This window comes from Puma concolor, chromosome A3 (assembly GCF_028749965.1).
Source record: "Puma concolor isolate L17-30 chromosome A3, mPumCon1.1.hap2, whole genome shotgun sequence".
NCBI classification, from domain to species: Eukaryota; Metazoa; Chordata; class Mammalia; order Carnivora; family Felidae; genus Puma; species Puma concolor.
Window position 1 is genome coordinate 124,723,448 of NC_141669.1, and position 20,803 is coordinate 124,744,250.

The 20,803-nt window shown below is 49.4% G+C and overlaps 1 protein-coding gene across 4 annotated transcripts in view; it reads left to right on the forward strand.

Moving 5' to 3' along the window:
• The first annotated feature begins 3,051 nt into the window (after positions 1–3,051).
• TOX2 (TOX high mobility group box family member 2) overlaps positions 3,052–20,803 on the forward strand; it is a 135,466-nt gene continuing 117,714 nt past the window's right edge. The window contains exon 1 of one of the 4 annotated variants that reach the window (XM_086702269.1): positions 3,052–3,200. In XM_086702269.1, the coding sequence (XP_086558395.1) occupies positions 3,102–3,200 (99 nt within the window). In that variant the 5' untranslated portion in view covers positions 3,052–3,101. Of the gene's footprint in view, positions 3,201–4,380; positions 4,538–12,978; positions 13,141–20,803 lie in introns of those variants that run through there. The other 3 variants (XM_086702270.1, XM_086702272.1, XM_086702268.1) reach the window with 3 other exon arrangements.

A 20,803-nucleotide genomic window follows, 5' to 3' on the forward strand; every position in this document is an offset into this window, starting at 1 on the left:
AGAAATAAATGTATAGGGATTGAAAAGGAAAGAACTCTCATTGTTACAAATGAGACAGAATGTGGTATATATATTTTTTAAAGCCACAGAATCTACAGATAAATTGGTAGCCTAAGTGAGTCTAGCAATGTTGCTGAATACAAGGGCAGTATACAAAAATATATATATGTTCCAGATCTATATTGCCAAGTAATAATCTCTAATAGTTTCTGTACATTTAGGATTTGGGAAGGGCTCAGCTGGATGGTCCAGTTTTTCATATGGCTGTAGCCAAACAGTGGCTAGAACTGGAACCGCAGGGGGATGATCCAACTGGAGACTGGCAAGCCATCTTACTCTCCTTTTTAGTCTCAGGGTTGCTGCGTATGGATTCTCTGTGTCAGTTACTTCAGGCTTCTTTATTTTTTAAAAAAAATTATTTATTTTAATTTTATTTTTTATTTTTTAAAACTTACATCCAAATTAATTAGCATATGGTGCAACAGTGATTTCAGGAGTAGATTCCTTAGTGCCCCTTACTCATTTAGCCCATCCCCCCTCCCACCACTCCTCCAGGAACCCTCAGTTTATTCTCCATATTTATGAGTCTCTTCTGTTTTGTCCCCCTCCCTGTTTTTATGTTATTTTGGTTTCCCTTCCCTTATGTTCCTCTGTTTTGTCTCTTAAAGTCCTCATATGAGTGAAGTCATATGATTTTTGTCTTTCTCTGACTGACTAATTTCACTTAGCATAATACCCTCCAGTTCCATCCATGCAGTTGCAAATGGCAAGATTTCATTCTTTTTGATTGTACTTCAGGCTTCTTTAAAGCACAACAGCCTGGGACTTCTTGCCTAGTGGCTGAGGGTTCCAAAAACAAATAACCCAAGAGAGGGAGCCAGGCACAAGTTGTATCAACTTTCATGACCTAGACTCAGAAGCCATGTGTCATTTCTGCCATATTCTATTTGTTAAAAACCATTCACTAAGCCCATCCCTTTTATAGGGGAAAGTTATTAGACCCCCACTCCATGGGAAGAGTGAGGGAATTTGTTGACTTGTCTTAAAATTGCCACATTGTACTTGCAACAAACAGAAAAATAAAAACCTATATAAAGAAACCATTTATAATAGCATCAAAAGTATAAAACACTCAGAACTAAATCTAATAAAAGATGTGCAAGATCTTTACATAGAAAACTACAAAAAAAAAACAAACAAACAAACTACAAAACAATGCTGAGAGAACTTAAAAAAAGAAAACTAAACAAATGAAGGGACATACCATGTTTATGGATAGCAAGACTTAATACTAAAAATGTTGATTTTCAAATTGATCTAAAGATTCAATGTGATAGCAACATAGTAATCAAAATCCCAGCAGGACTGTGTGTGTGTGTGTAAACAGACTGGCTGATTTTAAAATGTCTGTGGAAGTGCAAATGTCAGGAATAGCCAAGGCAGTCCTGAAGATAAGAGTGTGTAGACTTATTCTATGGGGCACTTATTATAAAGCTACAGAAATTCAGACAGTGTGATAATGGCACGGGAAGAGAAAAATAGGCTGATGGAACAGACTCGAGAATTCAGAAATAATACATACACATATGGACGACTTGATTTATAACAAAATCAACACTGTAGAGAAGTGGGAGGAAAGGTGATCTTTTCAATAAAGAGTGCTGGGTCGGTTGGATGTCCAGATGGAAAAAAAAAAAAAAAAAAAAGTAGAGGGGCCAATGGGAAATTCCTTCTGATGAGATATGGCAGTGCATTTCTAGAAACAATGACTGCTGAAATTTATTTGGAATTTTTTCCTTTCTGAGCAGTAATTTCCCTCTGTTGTTCCCAGACCTTTAGCGAAAGCCTGTTTCCCACACCAGTCTTGTATTAGTGGATCTTTGTGGTTACAAATAGTAGTCACAGCTCATGGTCAGGACCAACAAAGCTGTTGGTCAAGAAGCTGTTGGGAGCTCTGTTGTAAGTTGTCTCCTGAGCAGGCAACAGGCTCACTCGCTTTTCTCCAAATAGCATCAAATGTCCAGCTGCCATCCAACAATATCATTGTGACCCGCTTCTGGCTCCCGGCATCCCAGTGTGTCAGAGCCAGGAACCAGTGCACCAGTCGGTAGAGGTGCACCAGTCGGTAGAGGTGAGGGAATAGAGACTGCCAGTGTAGACAATTCTTGGTTGAGAAGGGGAGGAGCAACAGGCCAGCTGCCTGTGATGTGAAGAGTTAGGGAGCTTTTCTTCTGTGGGAGAGGAGCCTGCTTCCCTCACCTTTCTGTTCCACCATGGGAGCCATCCCATTTCTGTTCTCAGGAGACCTTGGGGTAGGGGTGGAGGGGTAAATTCTGGACCCGTCCTCAGGACTTCAGCTTCTAGGCCATCTCTGTGGCCCTCCCTCTACTATCATTAAACGGGTCAGGGTCCTCTGCCTTCTCCCGGTTGTCTCAGACCTGGATCCTCTGGGGGCCGTGGGCCCACACACTTGGAGCTCCGTTACTGAAGTCACCGTCCTTGCCTCAGTTTCCTCATAGGTAAAGTGAGAGTTTAACAGCAGCAACTCCCAGACCTCCAACGGCAGTGACTCAGGATCAGTGGGACAAGGAGGGAAGCCATCCTAAGATCAGTTGCAGGCGCTGGGCCTGGTCCCCCGGGCAAGGCAGCACCCATCTTCGAAAGTGTTCCTGTCACCGCCTTCCTCCCCCGCCCCCACGCCCTAATTATTTAGGGTGGGCAGTGTCCCACTTCTGGGGAGGGGTATCAACCGGGCTTCTCCCTCCCCTCGCCCTTGGTGGCGAAAGGCGGGACGGGAAAGGGCCGTCTGGACAGGCGCGCAGCCCTCCCGGACCCCCAGGGGTGCAGGGCCAGGCGGGGGACCCCGCGGCGGCCCGGCCCGAAGGAGGGGGCCCCCCTCCCCTGGGCCCGGGCCCCCGGCCCTCCGCGGCGCCCGAGGCCGGAACAATAGCGCGCGCGGGCGGGGCGGGGGCGGGGCGCTCCGCCGGGCCCCGCCCCCGGCCCGCCCCCCGCGCTCGCACACCCGCTCGCACACTGGCTCCCACCCGCCGCCCGCCCAGGCACTGCCCGCGGGAGCCGCCGCCGCCGCCGCCGCGCCCGCCATGGACGTCCGCCTGTACCCCTCGGCGCCCGCGGTGGGCGCGCGGCCTGGGGCCGAGCCGGCCGGCCTGGCGCACCTGGACTATTACCACTGCGGCAAGGTAGGCGGGGGCCGGGGGTGGGCGCCGAGGCGGGCGCGGCCTGCCCGCGCCTTCGGACCCCGCGCCGCGGCCGGAGCGTCCCGGGCTGGAGCGCGGGGCAGGAGACACCTGGCGGCTCGGGACCGGGCACTGTCGGAGACCCACGGGGGGAGGTGCCGGCGGTGCCAGCGCGCGGGGGACCCGCACGCATCCGCCCCGCCGACGGGCACATGCCGGTCACACCGATACGTTCGCCGTTACCCTCCGGCCCCGAGTTATTCCGTTCACCGGCAAGAGTCACCTCGACGGCCACTCACACGATGACACAGTGACACGCCCTCCCACGGCCCCCTGACAGCCTCACGCTCATTCCCAGGCTGACACACGGGGACCTACTGTCGCACACACAGACAGCCCTGCACCTGTCTTACCGTCCCGCGCAAGTCACCCTGACAGTCATTGATACACAATGACATGTAGTCACTCGCCCACGCACGCTGTCACATAGACACACACAAGTCACCCATCCACACAGCACGATGCCACACACTCTGATTCATGCCCCCGGTCGCCTGTCACACCCAGCCACAACTGGGGACAGGCACACAAAGAAGTTGCTCCGACAGTCACACGCTCACACTCCCCACGACTCACACGGGCGCGCACTGTCACGCACAGCCACCCATGCACGGTGAACCCGAGAACCACACAGCCACACGCGGTCACACCCGGCCTCCGCGCCGCCCCAGCCCTCACCCCGGTTACCAACTCGCGCGTCGGGGCTTCAACTTCCCGGCGCCCAGACGCACTAATTGGCCGTTCACTAATTGGCCGTCACTCGCCCGGCGGGGCCTGGGATTCCGAGTTGACAGTGGCCAATCGAGGCCTGTCGCTTCCCGGGGACGGTGAGCGGGAGTCCTCACCACCCCCCCCCCCACCCGCCCCCCGCCCCCAGGCTGGGGCCTGCGGTGACGGCCAGCCGCCCCCACCCCCGGCCTTTCCCGAGAGGGCCGCCCCAGCCCGCGGCCGGGTCCCCGCTGTGCTGTCCTGGCGCGTCCTCCCGATGGAAGCTCGCGTGCCCGGTTCCCCGAACCAGGGGCGTGCGACCCCCGCTGCCCAGGCGGAGGCCGGCCCGGGACGCTGAGGTGCGGCGGCGCCGTCCCCGTCTCTCGCCTAGCCGGGGAGGGAACTTTCAAACTTAGTTAGCAGGCCCGACGGTGGGTGCGTCCGGCGGTCGGCGCGTTGGTCCGGGGCCGGAGCCGGGAGCGGCTTTTCGTCACTCGGAGCCCGGATTGAACGGCGCGCGTGGGTCTCCCCGCGGCCCTACCGCAGACGCACGGGCCCCGCGGCGCTGCGTGGTGAGTGCGCGTCGGTGGTCGGCTGGGCGGCCCTCCCGGGGTCTCGGCCTCCGCCTACACCTCCGGAGCTCCTGACCGAGCCCCTTGCTGTGTGGGTGCTGCGGGAAGGGGGCGGCCCCGCGCGGACCGCGGAGTCTGTGGGCTGGGCCTCGCAGAGCGCGTCCTCGGGCGCTGGGGAGCGGTTTCTAGGGTCGCAGGGCAAAGCCCTCCGCAGTTCGCCCAGGGTGAGGGAGTGGGGTCCTGGGCCGCCAGGACCTGGGCGGCGGCGTGGGGACGAGGTGGGGGAGAAGTGAGGTCTCCCAGGAGGTGGGTGTGATTATCTTCTGTCCGGTGACTGGCAAAGTTAGAAGCGGGAGAGGGGGATGGTGTCTTTAAGAGAAGGCCTGTTCTGGGGCTATTTCCAGTCGGATGGAGGGAAAATTGATTACAAGTAGCAAGTGGAGTCTTGAGGGAGAAGAACACCGTTGGATGAGGGGGCAGTTGGTCTGTCTTCTGCCCGTGGCTTTGTTACTTTTTTGAATATCAAGTTGGCAAGGTTCCAGTCCGTGGTTTCAGGGTGTGCTCAGGGGATGCAGGATTTGTGCCTCAGAGTCTGGATGGGTGGATGACCGTTAGCCTGGAGTGCTCCTTTCTGGGGTGGTGTTTCTGTAAATCCCTACAGAGTGGGGTGGTCCCATATGTGGGCCTTTGGGGGGACCTCTGAGGGGGGGCCTTTTGGCACTTAGTTGAGGCCCCAGCTTTACTCGGATAACTCCACAAAGCTCTGACTCAGCACCAAGAACCAGTGTGAAACCCGGCCAGGGAGAGAACCGCTCAGGGAATGAGAAGCCGGGTGATTCTGGTTTCTAAAGTCTGTGACCTAGGACCCCTGGACCAGAGCTAAGCGCATGTCCAGATGAAGGAGGGTGGCAGCTGGGCCACTAAGATAGGTGAGAGAAAGGTCTGACCTTGTACTTGGATGTGAGCCCTGCTTCTCAGGCTTCAGGCTTGTGTCAGGATGAGGCCGGGGAAGTCACTTGGCTCAGCTCGGGTGGGTCAGATGCCTGTTGGTAGCAGATGTCAAGTGGGCAGTCACCTTTAGTGCCGGTGGTTTGGAGGTGGAGCACATTGTGGCCGGGACCTGATGGTGAGGGACTGCCCGGGCTCCCTTCGTACAGCTGATCACTATCAGAACTGGAGGGGAAACTAAGGCCCAAGGCACAGCCATGACCACACTTGGAGCCTGTGAATTGGGCTGCAAAGCTAGGACACAGCCTGCACACTGGGGGCTTGGCCCTGGCAGTCCACATAGGAGGCTCGCCTCCACGGGGAGCTGGGCCTGCGAAACACAAGGGCAAGCTTTTGCCCAAGTGATGCTTGATAACCATGGGACAGATGACCTGGAAGGGCCCTTGGCGACTGTTCCCTTGGTGACTGTCCCCTTAGTGATCCTCTACACAGAGATTCCAGCCACTTTAAACCAAAGTCATGAGCAGTGGCTGTTCTTTTGGTATCTTTTGTTTGAGAAAATACATAATGGCAAAAGCTGCTATGGTTTCATTTTTGCTTTGAAATAGATGTTATTTTATTAATCACAGTAATATTAGCATGCATTTGAAAAATAGCTTACCAGACATGAGGCGGGCACATTACTCATTTCATGTAATAACAGTGCCTGGTGAGCATAGGGGCCTGTGGCCCTGTGGCTCCCAGGATCTGTGGCCCCACTGATCCTCTCCTTCTCCCCTGCTTCACAGAAGGGGCAGCTGAGTCACAGAGTAGTGTACTCACAGGTTACATAGCATGTGAAGAGCAGAATTGAGGCCTGAGCCCAAGTTTCTTGACTCCCAGCTTGACACTTCTGTGGCCCTCAAGTCTCTGCCATGGTTTAGGGGTGGGGAGTGCATTGTGACTTCCTCCTAGGGTATATGTGAGGTGCCTTCGTTCTGATTTTGGCAAGGCACTTTACCTGGCTGAGGGCACTGCTTAGGGCTTCCCACTCAGCTATGGCAGACTCGTGTAAACAGGTCATTGGAATTGGGCAAACCTGGGTTCAAATCTCTAGTTGTGGCTTTGTGACCTAGGGTACATGACTTATAGCTCATTTTTTTTTTTTTACTGAGATATGATTGACATAAAATTAAATGCAAATTTTAAGTGTACAGTTCCAAGAGTTTTGACAAATGTAAACACCCATGTAACCATGATCCCAATCCCCATATAGCCCATTTTCCATGCCCCAGAAAGTTCCCTTATGTTCCTTTCCAGCCTACATTCTTCATCCCCACCTTTATAGGAAATGACTTATCTGATTTCTGTTATCAGCACTTTATTTAAGTTCAGTTTAAGTGTACTAAGTATGTTTAAGTTCTAGAATTTCATGGGCAGCATGTACAGTTTTGCATCTGGTTTCCTTTAGCTTCTTGACATAGTGTCAAGATTCATCTGTGTTGTGTATATCCAGAGTTGTGTTTTATTGCTAAGAAATATTACATTGTATGCCTATGGCTCAGTTGGTTTATCTGTTTACCTGCCAATGGATGTTTGGCTTTGTTTCCTGGTTGGGCTGTGGTAAATAAAGCCTCTGTGAACATTTTTACATAAGCCTTTTTGTGAGAATTGCACATCTAATGAACTCCAGGGTGATGTGCCGGGCGGTCCAGCGACCACACTTCATGTAGCAGTGGTTTGGTTGTTTGTGTACAGGTTTCTGTGGGGCTCCCAGCACCTGGCACCATGCCTGACCCATAACTACTCAGGAAGTATGTGCTGGTGGGTGAGTGATGCAACTTCCCACCCACACAGCCCCGGGCACAGCATCTTATATCTTGATGGGGATAAACACAAGCTCCGCTAGTGAATCACTGGAGTCTCCTTGGGATGAAGATCCACGAAGCGGGGTTGCTGTCTCCGCCTCACCTGTACTTGAGGTTTATTAGTCCTGCTCTGTGTTTCTGGTGGATGAGGTCCCACTGCTTCTCTGTGCAGGGGCACAGGTGGCTGTGAGCCAGGTGAGCTCTGAGCTGAGATGGCTGGTCCCGGGGACTCTGGAGGCTGTTAGGAAGCTCTTCTACTTTTCACCTAAATGTGTTTTCTGTAGCCCCTCCCCTAGTCTGTCTCGAAGGGTCCTTACACCAAAACTCCTGTACCTTATGAATGTCAGGAGCCACAGCCCAGGCTTGGCACTGCTGCCTCCAGTCTCCTGGGTGACCTTGAGCATAACAGTGCCCTTCTCTGGGCCTCTGTTCCCCTCTTGGCAAAGGGCAAGCAAATCAGCAAACATCGGTCTAGTGAGAAGGAGAGCTGTGGTGTGGAGATATAATGAATGAAGGCTGGGTATGGCCTTTGTGACTGTAGAGTGTGGTATACCTAAGAAGGATGAGAATGATGCTTTTTGAGGAGATGGGCCCTCATAAGCTTCAGAGGGCAGGAACCACTGTGTCTATTTTCACTTTTGTATTCCTAGAGCCGGCCTGGCACATAGGTGCCCAATAAATATTTGCTGACTGACAGACTGACTGAATAAATTCAGGGCTCACCAGTTGTCCCCTGTAGCTTGAGGCACTTAGCATCTGTTTGGCTCTTATAAGATTTAGTGAGCCATCAAATCCAGGGCAGGGCAGGGGCCAAGACTCTTTTGGCTGACTGGTCATTCCTAGAAGAGCTTACCCAAGTAGGCCTGGAGTACAGAGCCCAGCACAGAGGGCAGTCAGTAAACCTGAAGAGCAGTTGAGACTATGCATACAGGACAGGGCCCCACACTTCACCCCTGTCCCAAGAATCCCCTTTAAGGACTGCTGGCCCCTTGTGATTCCATAGGGTCAGCTATCTTGCTTCTGATTTCCTAGAACTAGTCTCAACATATGAAGGCAGTGTAAGTTCTGGAACCCAGAGGAACTGGGTTTGAATGCTGCCTTCACCATCATCAGCATAGGCCAGTTATTTCCCTGTGCTTCAGTCTCCTCATCTACAAAATGGGCACAGCAACATTTCCCCTATGGGGTTGCCTTGAGGTTGGAGATCATGCATATATAGCATGTGGCCCCAGCAGGAAATGTTTTCATTTCTATTCATAAAGAGCTGCACAGTTGAAAGTCAAAAAGCTGGAGGAACCTGTTTCAGCACTAGATGCTGGAGGACTGACCAATCCCAGCTGCTGCAGGGGAAGGGTCTTCCTAACATCAGGTGTTTCCATTCCTGGGTCTCTGGATCTGATTTTTCCTGCATCTGGTTTGAGGCCGTCTCTCACTGGACTGCTCAGCATAATGAATTGATAAGGCGCTGCTCATTTCCTTGTGTTCTGTTTCCTTTTTGAATCTGTGTGGGAGCAGAGCTGGATTCATCAGGCAGAGAAGACTGGTTAATTACAGCCTCACCATTCTCTGGAGTGGGCTGGTGACCTCGTGCACATTATTTAACTGCTGCAGGTCTCAGTTTTCTCATCTGTACAAGGGGGCAGTAATGCCTTCCTCATACTGCTGCTACGAAGCTCAGATTAAAAAAACAGACATGGAAGTTCCCTTTGATCTAGAACGGTGTTTCCTAGCCTCGGCACTGTTGACACTTCCGACCTGATAATTCCTTGTTTGGGGGGCTGTCCTGCGCGTTATAGGATGTGTAGTAGCATCCCTGGCTTCCACTGCCAGCAGCCTCTCCTCCGTAGTCGTGATAGCCAAAAATATCCTCACACTTTGCTAAGTGTCTCCTGAGGAGCAGAAGTGCCCCTGTTTGAGAACCATTGGCCTGGAAAATGTGACACAGGTAAACTAGAAAGTGATGGGGATGAGAGTGACAGAGCTTTAGAGCTTGTGCTTTCTGTTCAGTATTTTAGTCCTGTGTCTCCCTGTCAGTAAATTCTGTGCCCACGTGGTTGGCAGTCATCCTATTTACATGGACCAAAAACCTGCATAGTGATTTTTCAGTGTGGTTTGGGAGCAGCAATAAACACATATGGTAAATAATTATTAACTTAATGAGTCGTGGTAAATTGTAATTTTATCTCTTAGTGAAAACATGCTGTATAACACAGGATAATAAATTTTGATCAATTATCCTGATGCTTAAACTTGCCACTGTATAACAACAAACTTCTGGTCCTGCTAGAATGAGCAACAAGACTGTGGTTTTTCACTATGTAATTACCCATTTACTGCTGGGCTTCTCAGATGTTTAGCAGGTTTTTATTGTGTGCCTACTGTGTGCCAGGGGATGCAGCCGTGTCTTGAAGGCTCAGCCACTTAACGGGAAACTTTTATTTGCTAGATGAAAGGCTGTGTGGGTCTGTAACATGGCTTAAAATGCAGAGTCATAATTAAATATATAATTGTCTGGGGATGTGGCAGGGCTGTGGGAAGGCCTCATACAGCAGAGTCTTACAGGATATGCCAGGCGGGCTATGTGGGGGGCATGTAGAATTCTTGGAACAGTGTCCTGGGCAGAGGGGAGAGCAATTATTGCAAGGGGGCCTGGAGGGTGATTTGGGGATACTGTAGCCTAAGGCAGGGAGGCCTGCCTACAGGGGAGCTGAGACACCAGCAGAGATTGTCATAAAGGGTGTCACATCCCAGCTGGTTGGGTTTTAAGTAAAGGAGTGCCTTGGAGCCAGAGGTGTGGAGCAGAGTATGGAATGCTTCATGTTGCTGAATCAGGCTGTTATCAGCAGCTGTCCCTTGGTCTTCTGCTGATGGAAAAGTTTAATGACTTGTGTTTCATTTCACCCAGTAGTCATAGAGGCTCTGCTTCTCAAACTTTAGTGCAATAGAATCACCTGGACAGAGGGCAGTTGAAACACAGATTGCTAGGTGCTGCTCTCAGAAGTTCTGACTCAGGAGGTTTGGGGAGAGGCTGAAAATGTGCAGCGCTAATAACAAGTGATGCTGATGTTGCTGGGAACTTATTGTTGGACTGGGCCATGTGGCCTTGGCTCAGACACAGTCAGGTATCCCAGAGACCCCTGCCTTCTTTAGGCCCTCTGTAGTTACGGGGAGAGTCTCCTGCACCTTGGAGAGTCTTACATCGGGCTTCTTGGAAACAGACTCTGAGATGGAGGGTTGCCTGTGGAAAGTTTTTTTGGGGGGAAGTTCCCAGGAAGTGTACCTGTAAGGAAGTAAGGGAAGCATGATTGTATGGAGGGAGAAGCTGGTCTGGAGCATGGTCACTAATCTGGAGTGGCTTTGTAGCGTTGTCTCAAACTGGGGCAAGGAGGGCTACCTGTGTCTTTGGTTCTTGCAACAAGCAGTCATTAGCTGTAGGGCATCTCCTTGGCCCAGGTGGCTCCGTATAGCAGAGAGGTTCCCAGTGGGGGCTACAGCTGGGACATCCCCATCAGCTGGGCATGAATGCATAGAAAGGGGAGCACTATAGTGCCTGTTTCAGGGAGATGCAACATAGGGAGAAAACTCATCCTTCTCTTGGTTCCCAGGAAATCAAGGGCCAGCATGTTGATGATTTATAGAGACTTTGAGTCACTTGCTGAAGATTCTTCCTTATCTCATGATGTGAGTGAGAACTGTAGGATAATTGCTTCTTAGGTCTGAGTGAAGAAAAATTATAATTAATGGGATTTTCTAGGGCCCAAAGAGATTCTATTACTGAGATGTCACGTACTTTCCTGTGTGGCGGGGAGGACTCCACACTGATTTCTGAGAAACTTCTGGGCCATGCCTCAGGGAGTCAGCTCTGGGCAGGGGACAGTGGCTTTCTCCTTGGGCTGGAGTCCTGTCACAGCTTCAATAAGAGGCTCTTCACCTGGCCCCTGCCTCAGTGTCAGCCCTTGTCCATGGCTGTCCTATCCCCATTGTCTTCACCTTCTCTGAGCTCCCAGGAAGCTCAGAGGTAAATGAGCAGATCATCTGTAGCTATAACATAGGATAGATATCACACACGTCTTTTGCTTATTAACTCCCAATTTCATTTTGCTTTTCTGTCATTTTCCCACTTGATCTTGAGTCCCACCTTTTTTTTTTTTAATTTGTTTTTGTTCTTTGTAAGATACACAGAAATATGGTAGAATATAAAGGAAAACATGGGGGTCCTGCTCGTTCTCATCCCCTCTCCCCACTGCCTTCCCTGCCCTACTCCCTAGGGCTAACCCCTGAGGGTATTGGGTGGAGGTACTTCTAGTCATCACTACTCTTCAGTTTACTTCTAATAAGTTTATTGTCTCTATTCTGTAATCACTTTTTCATTCACAGAATTTTGTATTATTTCTTGATTGATCTTGTATCAGAGTACCCCATTCCTTTTATAAAATGGATATGTGAATATCTTGAGTCTTTTTGAAGATTATAATACAGTTGTTTTTTTTTTTTTTTAAGTTATCTTCTGTTTCCTGCATTAACTCTGTTTTCTTGGTGGTTAGTTCTCTTCACCTTAGGCCTCTTTTTATGCTGATATTTTCTACACATGTCTGGTGATTCTTGATGGACATTTACTTGTAAACAGAGGTCTAGACTGATCTGCTCTGTAGTTGTAAGTTTCCTCAATGCCTGTGAAATCCACAGTTTTGTGGGTAAGCAATGTGAAGTTGATTTTAGGTGCCCTGGATGTGGTTTGTGTGTGGATACTTGAAGCTGGGGACTTCTATTAGCACATGGGACAAGTTCACTTGAGGTTGGGGGCATCTGTTTCCCATGTAGACCAGCAGTTACCCACGGGTACTGGTACACTTTGTTTCTCCTGCCTCATGCCTACCCACAGTGGGGATTCCCTGAGGCAGATCTCTCATTTAATTGGAATTCTCCTCCCTGGCTGGAGGCAGATCCTACAGTCAGCTTTTGTGAGGTCTGTTAAGCTGACACAAAGGTCCAGGTACATCCCTGGCCCAGGGCTTCCAGTCCCTGCTGCTTCTCTTCGGGGATCTTCTGGGGTTCAGTTAGGATAATAGTTTTCCCAAAGGACTGTGTTGGTGTGCTGGTGCCTCGGAGCTGATAGGCTTTCATTGTCAGTCTGACTTCTTACTGCCTGGCACTCTTGGTGTTTCTGATCCCCAGCCCTTTCTTGTGTTCTTCTGGGAGCTCTTTGGAGTTACTCCACTTTAATCCATCTATCTGTCTGAATTATGAATATTAATGTGTGTATATAAGAATTATGAATATATGTGTTATATGTGTGTATATCTTTTTTTTTCTATTCTAGTGTTATTTAGAAAAGAGGCAGAAAGTGTGTGCTCCTTCTGGCATCTTGAACAAAAAGTCCCCTCTCACTGATTTTTATTTTTTAAATTTTGTGCTATTTTATGAAGGAAAGTAGAGTAGAAATAAGTGCAGATTTATTTGCTGAGCATTTACCCATCTCAGGCTCATTCTCGTACCATCTCATTAAGCCTCCTAACTATGCCAGGCACGTGTGTCCCCATTTGTAGGTGACAAAACTGAGATCCAAGTAGATCACGTTACACAAGGCAGCAGAGGAGCTGGTTGGCAGAGCTGGAGTTCAGAGTGTGTTCTCTCTCCTCCTCTCTCCTGCAGCTTCCATGGTGCCGGGTGGAGCTCCTGCCCTCTGCACGGATGGAAGAGTGGATCAGCTTGCCCCTTGGTTTTACTGTTGACACCTTGGCTCTTCTAGGGGCCAGGGGATTCCCAGCTGGGCCTTCTGCCTTGGTTTTCAACTTCAAACATCCCTTGGTAATAGAATGCCTTCATATTACAGCTAATTAAAACGTGCTTATCTCGAAGTTGGGCCTCATTTGCAGAAATGATTTAGAAACTTGTTGGAAATGAATCCAACTCAGTAGTATAACCCAGGGTCAATCTCATGCATAAATTTTATTGTTCCATTTTGCTGTGTTTTGACTTGAACTGAACTTGATAATGTGGAATATGGAAGCTGGGCCTTTTTTTGCTCATTTATTTTGCAGATATTTACTGAGTGCCTAGTGGGTGGTATCTACATTATTTAAGGAGTCCCTTCACCCCAACCCCCATGCTTTTTTCTATTCTATTCATTCACCTGAGCTGTAAGTTAATTGTTTTGCAAAATCAGTGGATTCAAATGTGACTTTGAGTTCAGCGGAAGTGCCTGGCTTCCTATCCTTCCGCTTACAAGCTGTGTGACTTTGTACCTGTCACTTAACTTCTCTGATCTCCTGTGTTCTCACATAACCACACTTCCATCTCAGGTTTGTGGTGAGGCCTCCATGATTTACATGACCTCCCTCATTCCTGCTGCCTAGTACCATTCAGGTCATCTGGGCCCTCTGTAGGACAGCGAACATAGGCTCCATCCCAGGTTTTTTTTGTCTTTTATAAATGGCTGAGTCTCAGGAGCTTTCCCGTTCAGAATAGGTGTAGTGGTGGTTTTGGTTGGGATGGTTTCCTTTCTCTCCGTATCAGTTCCCTTATTTCTGGTTGTATATCCCACAGGGACTTGATGAGGTTCAATTAAACATTCAGACTCACAAGACACACATGGGCGACACTTGGTTCCTGTCTCCTTGAAGGAGCCACCTGCCAGCAGAGCATAGGATCTGTTCCTCTTCTGCAGGAGTAGTTCTAGCCACAGTCTCTGCCTTAGTCCATGGAGGTAGCCACCAGCTCCTCTGTTACCTGCCTCCCCACCCCCCGGGTTTTAGTTTAGGTGCAAGGGAATGAGACCCACAACCGGTAGGTTTGGAAGTCACCCTGCTCACAAGACTTATTCCTCAAATGACCCATATCTGTTGTAGCAATTCCATAGCCTTTAGTTCGAGGGTTTCTTGCAAGGGGGCATGTCAGTTATAAGAGTCACTGCACTCAGGAAAATCTAAAGTTTGGTTTCTTTATCAGATATTTATAATTTATTTATAGTTACTTCCAGTCCAGGTACAGTTTACCAGTCAGGGGTCATTTGTACCATAAGCAGAGTTGCCTAGTAACATAGTTAACATCCTACTTTAATCAGGTTTCCAGGGAGTTATGCTAGACAATTAACAAAGGTGAAATTCTCTTGCAGAAGGGAAAAGGATTTGCTTAACCCTCTACCCCACATACATCATCCTGTTTTCCCCAGAGAAGTGGTGCTTTTCGGCATCTCTTTTGGAGCCATGAATGAAGTCCTGAGTATGGTTATGATATATTCCATGCTTGTTTATGTTTTCTGATTGATCTGTATAAGACACAGACATAAACTCTGGCCAAGAGATATCCTGTGGAGTCAAATTGGCTTGGGATCAAATCCCGGCTTTGCAACTTATTAAGAGTGCATTCATTCATTCATTCAGCCATGCAAAGAACATTCACTGACTGCTGTCTGCAGGGCTTTATGGTAGATGCTAGGCAGGAACAGGTGATTAAGACCTGGTCCTTAACCCTTGAGGAGCCACAGTCTTATTAGAGAGATAGGCAAAGATAAGCAATTCCAAATGGGTGTGGGATTACCAGGCCAGGCTGAGGTGGTCAGGGAAGGCTTCCCAGAGGAGGGGGGACACCTGGTCTATGCTTGAAGGTGAATTGGCCAGGTGAAGAACGTTGAGAAAAGTATTCCAGATAGAAAGAACAACATTTACAAAGGCGTAGAAGGGGTTGAGAGTGTCAAGAGATAAAGCTCAAGAGGGAAACGAGGGCATTTAGAAAGCTACTTAATATCTCAGAACCTCAGTTTCCTCATCTACAAAATGGGGATTACCATTTTGGGATGGGATTAGATTCCTGCTTATGAAATTAAATGAGATAATAAGGTCTGCTTAAGCACCCGGGATAGGTTAATTTTAATTCCCTTTCCAAATCTGTCTATGGATGCCTAAGAGCCAAACTCTGACTTTGAATGAGAGACACGAGACAAGGAGAAACAAACAAACAAACAACCTGGAGGGCTTGGCCACCCACCTGTGCAATGCAAGCTTCTCCTCCAGTGACTCTTCTGTTAGTTGTCTTACCTCTTTTTTGGATGAAGCACTAAACGTTTGCGCTCTGTCTCAGATTATGTCTTAGAATATCAGTGAAGCACATAATTGTGTTTTCCTAATGGCTCGACATTAACAATAAGCCACGACCCTGTTGAGGCGTTCTCTGGGACAATTTTCCATCTGCCAACAGCCTTGTGCCCGTCTGATGCTCTGTCAACACATCCTGTCATTTGCTGCTTTGTCTTGCTTTTCTGAAAGGCGGCCCCCTCCCACACGCGAGCTGGGGATGCTTAGCTTTGGGGGATATTTACTATCTAGTGACCACAAGTCACATTAGGATGAGCTGAGGAGTTATCCCGGCCATGATCAAGATCTTTCTGATGTGTAAATTGGATCCTGTCATTTCTCTGGGTGAAACCACTCAACGGCTCTCTGTTACAGCTTGGTGAACTCTTACCAACCTAAATCAGACCTCTGCTTAAAACCTCCTAGTGGCTCCCTCTGGTGTGTAGATAACATCAAATACCTTTTTTTTTTGGGGGGGGCCCATAAATCCTGGTGTGATCTAGCCCCTGCCTGCTTTTCCAGCCTTACTCCCAGCTGCTCTGTCTGAGGCACCAGACTTTGTGCTGGGGATACGGTGGTGAGCAAAGACAACCTCCCCATGGTTGACCTCATTCTAGCCGTCCTGGCCTTCTTGCTTCCAGCCCCCTCATGCCTCCAGTCTCCCCTACCATGCTCTTTTTAGCTTGAGGGGCTTTGCAAATGCTATTCCCTTTGCCTGGAATGTTCTTGCCTTCACTCTTCACATGACTGGCTCTTACTCATTTTTTTTCGCCTTTTCAAAGACTCTGACCTTCTAATCACTGCGGTTATCCCATTATTTTCCATCACAGCCTCTAGTGTATTTTTTCCCCATCGCACAATGTGTCTATGAGATTACTTGAGTGTCTGTTCCACCTTTCAGACCACTGGGGGTCATGTTTGTTTTCTTTACCACTGAGTCCCCAGCACCTCAGTATGGTGTCTGCTATAAAGTAGGTGCTCAATAAAAAGTTGTTGAAAGAATATATGAGTCAGTGTGGAGGTTATGTTTTCTAGAGATGGCCACTATAACATAACTTAGGCTGTGTTTCCAAGAATAAGTCACTCGCTGTCTCTGGGCCTTTACATGTCTTATGTGTATATTGTTGTCAGGAGGATTAAACATATAAACGTGAGAGGCAGTGTCTGGGGTCTGCAAGCGTTTTGTTTGTTTGTTTTTTGCTTTAGCTTTTTTTTATTTATTTATTTATTTATTTATTTATTTATTTATTTATTTATTTATTTAAAGTAATCCCTACACAACAACATGGGGCTCGAACACACGACCCCGACATCAAGAGTCGCATGCTCTTCCGACTGAGCCAGCCAGGCGCCCCAGCCTGCAACTGTTAATAAATGTGAATTCCCACTGTTACCACATGCCACCCTCCCCTCCAGCTGAGCCCAAGAAAGAAAGTTGAAGTGTAAGTCAAGAGGGATGACGTTTAAAATCGTCTGGATTTTAATCAATGCTTGGCTCTCTGGGGCAAGGGCTGGTAGACCTCAGCCCCCTGTTTTGTCCGCCTCCCATCTCCCTGCCGGTGGTGACCTTGCCGCTTTCAAGGGGAGGGTATCACTCCCTGTTGCCTGGGTTGGGGTATCTGGGGCACGGTGGGCCTGGCCTTCAGAGATAGCACAATCTCCAGCTCGTGGGAACGTTTCTGTTGAGCAAGCAGGAATTTTGGGTGACTTCTCTCCTGAAGGGAGGACCCCCTTCTTTTTATTAAACTGTAAATTATAAAGATTATGTTACCTGCCCAAACGTTTAGGGAATGGGGGAGATCCCCTGCCACGACCCCACCGTGCAGACGAAAGAACAGTGTTGATTTGGGTCCTTTCCTTTCTGAATATTCAGTGCAGACTGTTCTGCCCCACCCGGGTCCTCCAGGAACCCCTTACCTGTCTCATCTTTTCTCTTTTCATGGAACATAACTTGCATTTCTTGTTTATGTCCCACCCCCACTGCTAGAATATCAGCTTCACAAGGACGGGGGTCTGTGGGAGCAGCTCTGATTGCTCTGCCTCTGGTTTGGGCATTTCCCACCTGCCTGGCAAACTCCTGCCCATGTGTCTTCTAGGTTTCTTCTCAAGGGCCAACCCCCCCCCACCCCAGGTCTTTACTGCTGTTCTCTGTGCCGCTGTCATTGCCCCTTCAACACCTGGAACACCTTAGGCTCCCTGAGAGGTGGGATGCTCCCTGTCCCCAGGAGATAGGGCCTTGAAGGCCATGTCTAGGAGCTTGGACTTTGTATCAAAGGGCAGCGGGAGCTGAGGTGTATTGCATTTTAGAAGAATCTTGGCGGCTGTCTTCTGGGGAAAACTTTGGATGAGGGCGAGAGTGGATGCAGGTCCTATTGTTTAGGAGAGACTCGATGATGGCTTCCTGCACTGTCCAACATGATAGCCACTGGCCACATGTGGCTATTTATTTTTTATTTTTTTTAAACGTTTATTTATTTTTAAGACAGAGAGAGACAGAGCATGAACGGGGGAGGGTCAGAAAGAGAGAGGCAGACACAGAATCGGAAACAGGCTCCAGGCTCTGAGCTGTCAGCACAGAGCCCAACGCGGGGCTTGAACTCACAAACCGCAAGATCATGACCTGAGCCGAAGTCGGACGCTTAACCGACCAAGCCACCCAGGCGCCCCCACATGTGGCTATTTAAATTCAATATCAAATCAAATCAAATTGAACTCCTAGGTCACACTAGTGCTTGATAGCCACTGGGCTGTGCAGATACAGAACATTCACACCATTGCAGAAAGACCCAGGCTGTTGGCTGTGGGCCAAAGTAGAACCCAAAGTGAACATTTTTATGGCTCTTGATTTGGATTGTCATGTCATTTTCCAGAAGAGTCATCCACATTCCCTAGCAGCAAGAGAAAGCGTCCATTTTGTCCCACCCTTCTGACGCGGCTTATCGTCTTTTGAGGAACCTTCAATTGTGTATATGCCTCTTGTCAAACCTGCCTTCACTTAGGGTGTAACATGTGGACCATGAGGTCTTTGTGATCAGGGAATTATATGTATATTAATGCAGATTTCAATAAAAAGAGTTATGTTTGCCATTGCGGTACGGTCTGATGCTGTTTAAATGCCTTTGGTAATATCTTCAATCAGATGGCAAATAGAAAACAGGAAAGTTAGTAATAAAAAATGAATTAGGACGATTAGCAAAAGGTGAAGCGCTTCCCTCCTCAGGCAACAGGCAGAGTTGACGGAGCTTTGCAGGGTGTTCCTGTCCAAACACACGTCTGGATTATTGCAGTCTCCGGGGCTGGCCCTGGGGTCTGCTCAGCACATAGGACTTGGTTATTGCCTTTAGTTTTGCAAAGGTCATGGACAACCCCTTAGAGGGTCTCTGAGGGACTCACACCAGGATGAGGGGGCTCATACCCTGGGGTGGCTGGATGGGGCTTCTGAAGAGGGGTTTCTGACTCAGGGCAGGCCAGGAATTTGCTTCTTCCAGGGCAGAGACATCCATGGCCTTGTTCCCCCTCCCTACCCACCAGGATCTTGGAGAATCCTAGCCTCCCCTCTTTCTAGCATCTTCTGCAGGGGTGCCCTTGGGGAACTTTTCTTCGCTGTCTGGTGTTAGGGGTGCGGTCCCCTCAAGAAGGGGTAGAGGCAAAGGCTTTAACTGACTAATGCAGACACTCGACTCATTCCAAAGAGAAACAGAATTCTGGTGACCAAGTAGGGTGTGGGGTTGGAGCTCAGGCCAGAAGGACATGGAGCTTGTATCTTGCTAATGTTGTAACTCACACTCACCAGAGGGTGGGCCATGGAGATAACACACTGGTGTGTGGGGTGGTTATGTCCACATTAGCTGGCTCACCTCCACAGTCAATAATCAGGGTTGGATAATGCCCACGTTAGCTGTATAATTGCTGTAACAGATGGGCGCGTGTTAATACCATGTTTGCTGGATGGTCCCGCAGTTGGCTGGTGACTACCTACCTTAAGCCAGAGCTTCTCAAAACTTGAACGTGCATGTAGATCACATAGAGTCTTGTTAAAATGCAGATCCAGATTTGGGAGACCTGGAGTAGGGCCAGAGATTTTTCAGCTCTTAACAAGGTCTGGAAGATGCTGGGCTGCTGGTCAGCGGACCACAATTTGAGAATCAAGTCCTTTGTGTCAGGCTGAGCTCCCAAGAAGCAGAGCCTGAGACAAGGATGCTTATCAAAGAGATCCAGTGGGGTGCCCTCCTGAGAAGGGTCATGGGGGCCCAGGACAAGCCTGGGGGAGGAGGGGAGCAAGAAGGTGGTCTCAGCTGGAGACCTGCTTCAGCCTGATCCTGCGGGGAACCCTGGAGCAAGAGTGGCACTACAGAGCTGATCCCGTCTTGAGGTCAGGGCTGGGGGTGGCCTTTTGCACACCCTTGTCAGTTGGTCACTGGCCATAGGCTTCCTCAGGGAGGGGTGGGGGAGGGGTGATATGCTTCCTATGCTTTTCTCCTATCAGCCAAGGGCTCTTCTGCAGAGGAAGGGACATTAGCACTCATTTACTGGGGGATGGGTACAGAGCTGAAAAGGGAGATCTGGGTAAGACCCCATCAGTATCCACACACTGTATCCTTGGCTGATAGCCTTGAGAGTGTGGACAAGGAGGCAGGACTGTTTGCTCTTGTTTGAATTTTGCTATGCGACCTTGGGTAAGCCACTTCTGCTCTCTGGGCACTGTGCTGCAGCCTCACAAGGTTTTGCTCATGATTGGTCCTTGGTCTTTGTCCTTAGGTTGTGATGGAGCCTGCAGGTAGGGATGGGCAGATAGGTGGGGCTCTGTACAGGATAAGACAACTCTTACTTCAGAGCTGAAGGGGTGGGGAGGAGGGAGAGAGGAAAAAGAGAGGGAAGAGGGTGGGAGAAGGGAAGATAAAGGGAGGGAGGAGGAGAGGGAGAGAGAGAGAGAGAATCCCTGAGACCTGTAGTGTTCAGGGAGGACTTCCTGGCAGAGGGAGGCATTTAGGCAGGACCTCCAAGAAGGATAGGATGAGGACCTATAGAGGAGGGGAGAGCAGAAGAGCCATTAATTTAGTATCTATCATGGGATGGGTATTTCACTTACATTATTTATTTACTCTTTGCAACCACACTTGGAGTAGAAGCTGATCCCACTGTGCAGATAAGCTGAGGCACCAGGAGTGTGGTGACTGGGCCCTGGTCACACTGGGACTGGAACCCAAACCTGTGAGCTAGGACCCCCATTTTTGGCCTCCATGACTGCACCAAGCAGGGAGGGGGTGTGACCAAGGCCAGAGGGACCAGTGGCTTAGGGAACTATGGCAGAGCTGTCTGGATGGGTATAGGCTTGTGTGGAAGAAGAGGCAAAACCTGCAACTTGGGAAGGGCATTGAGTGCCAGGCCCTGGAGTTTGG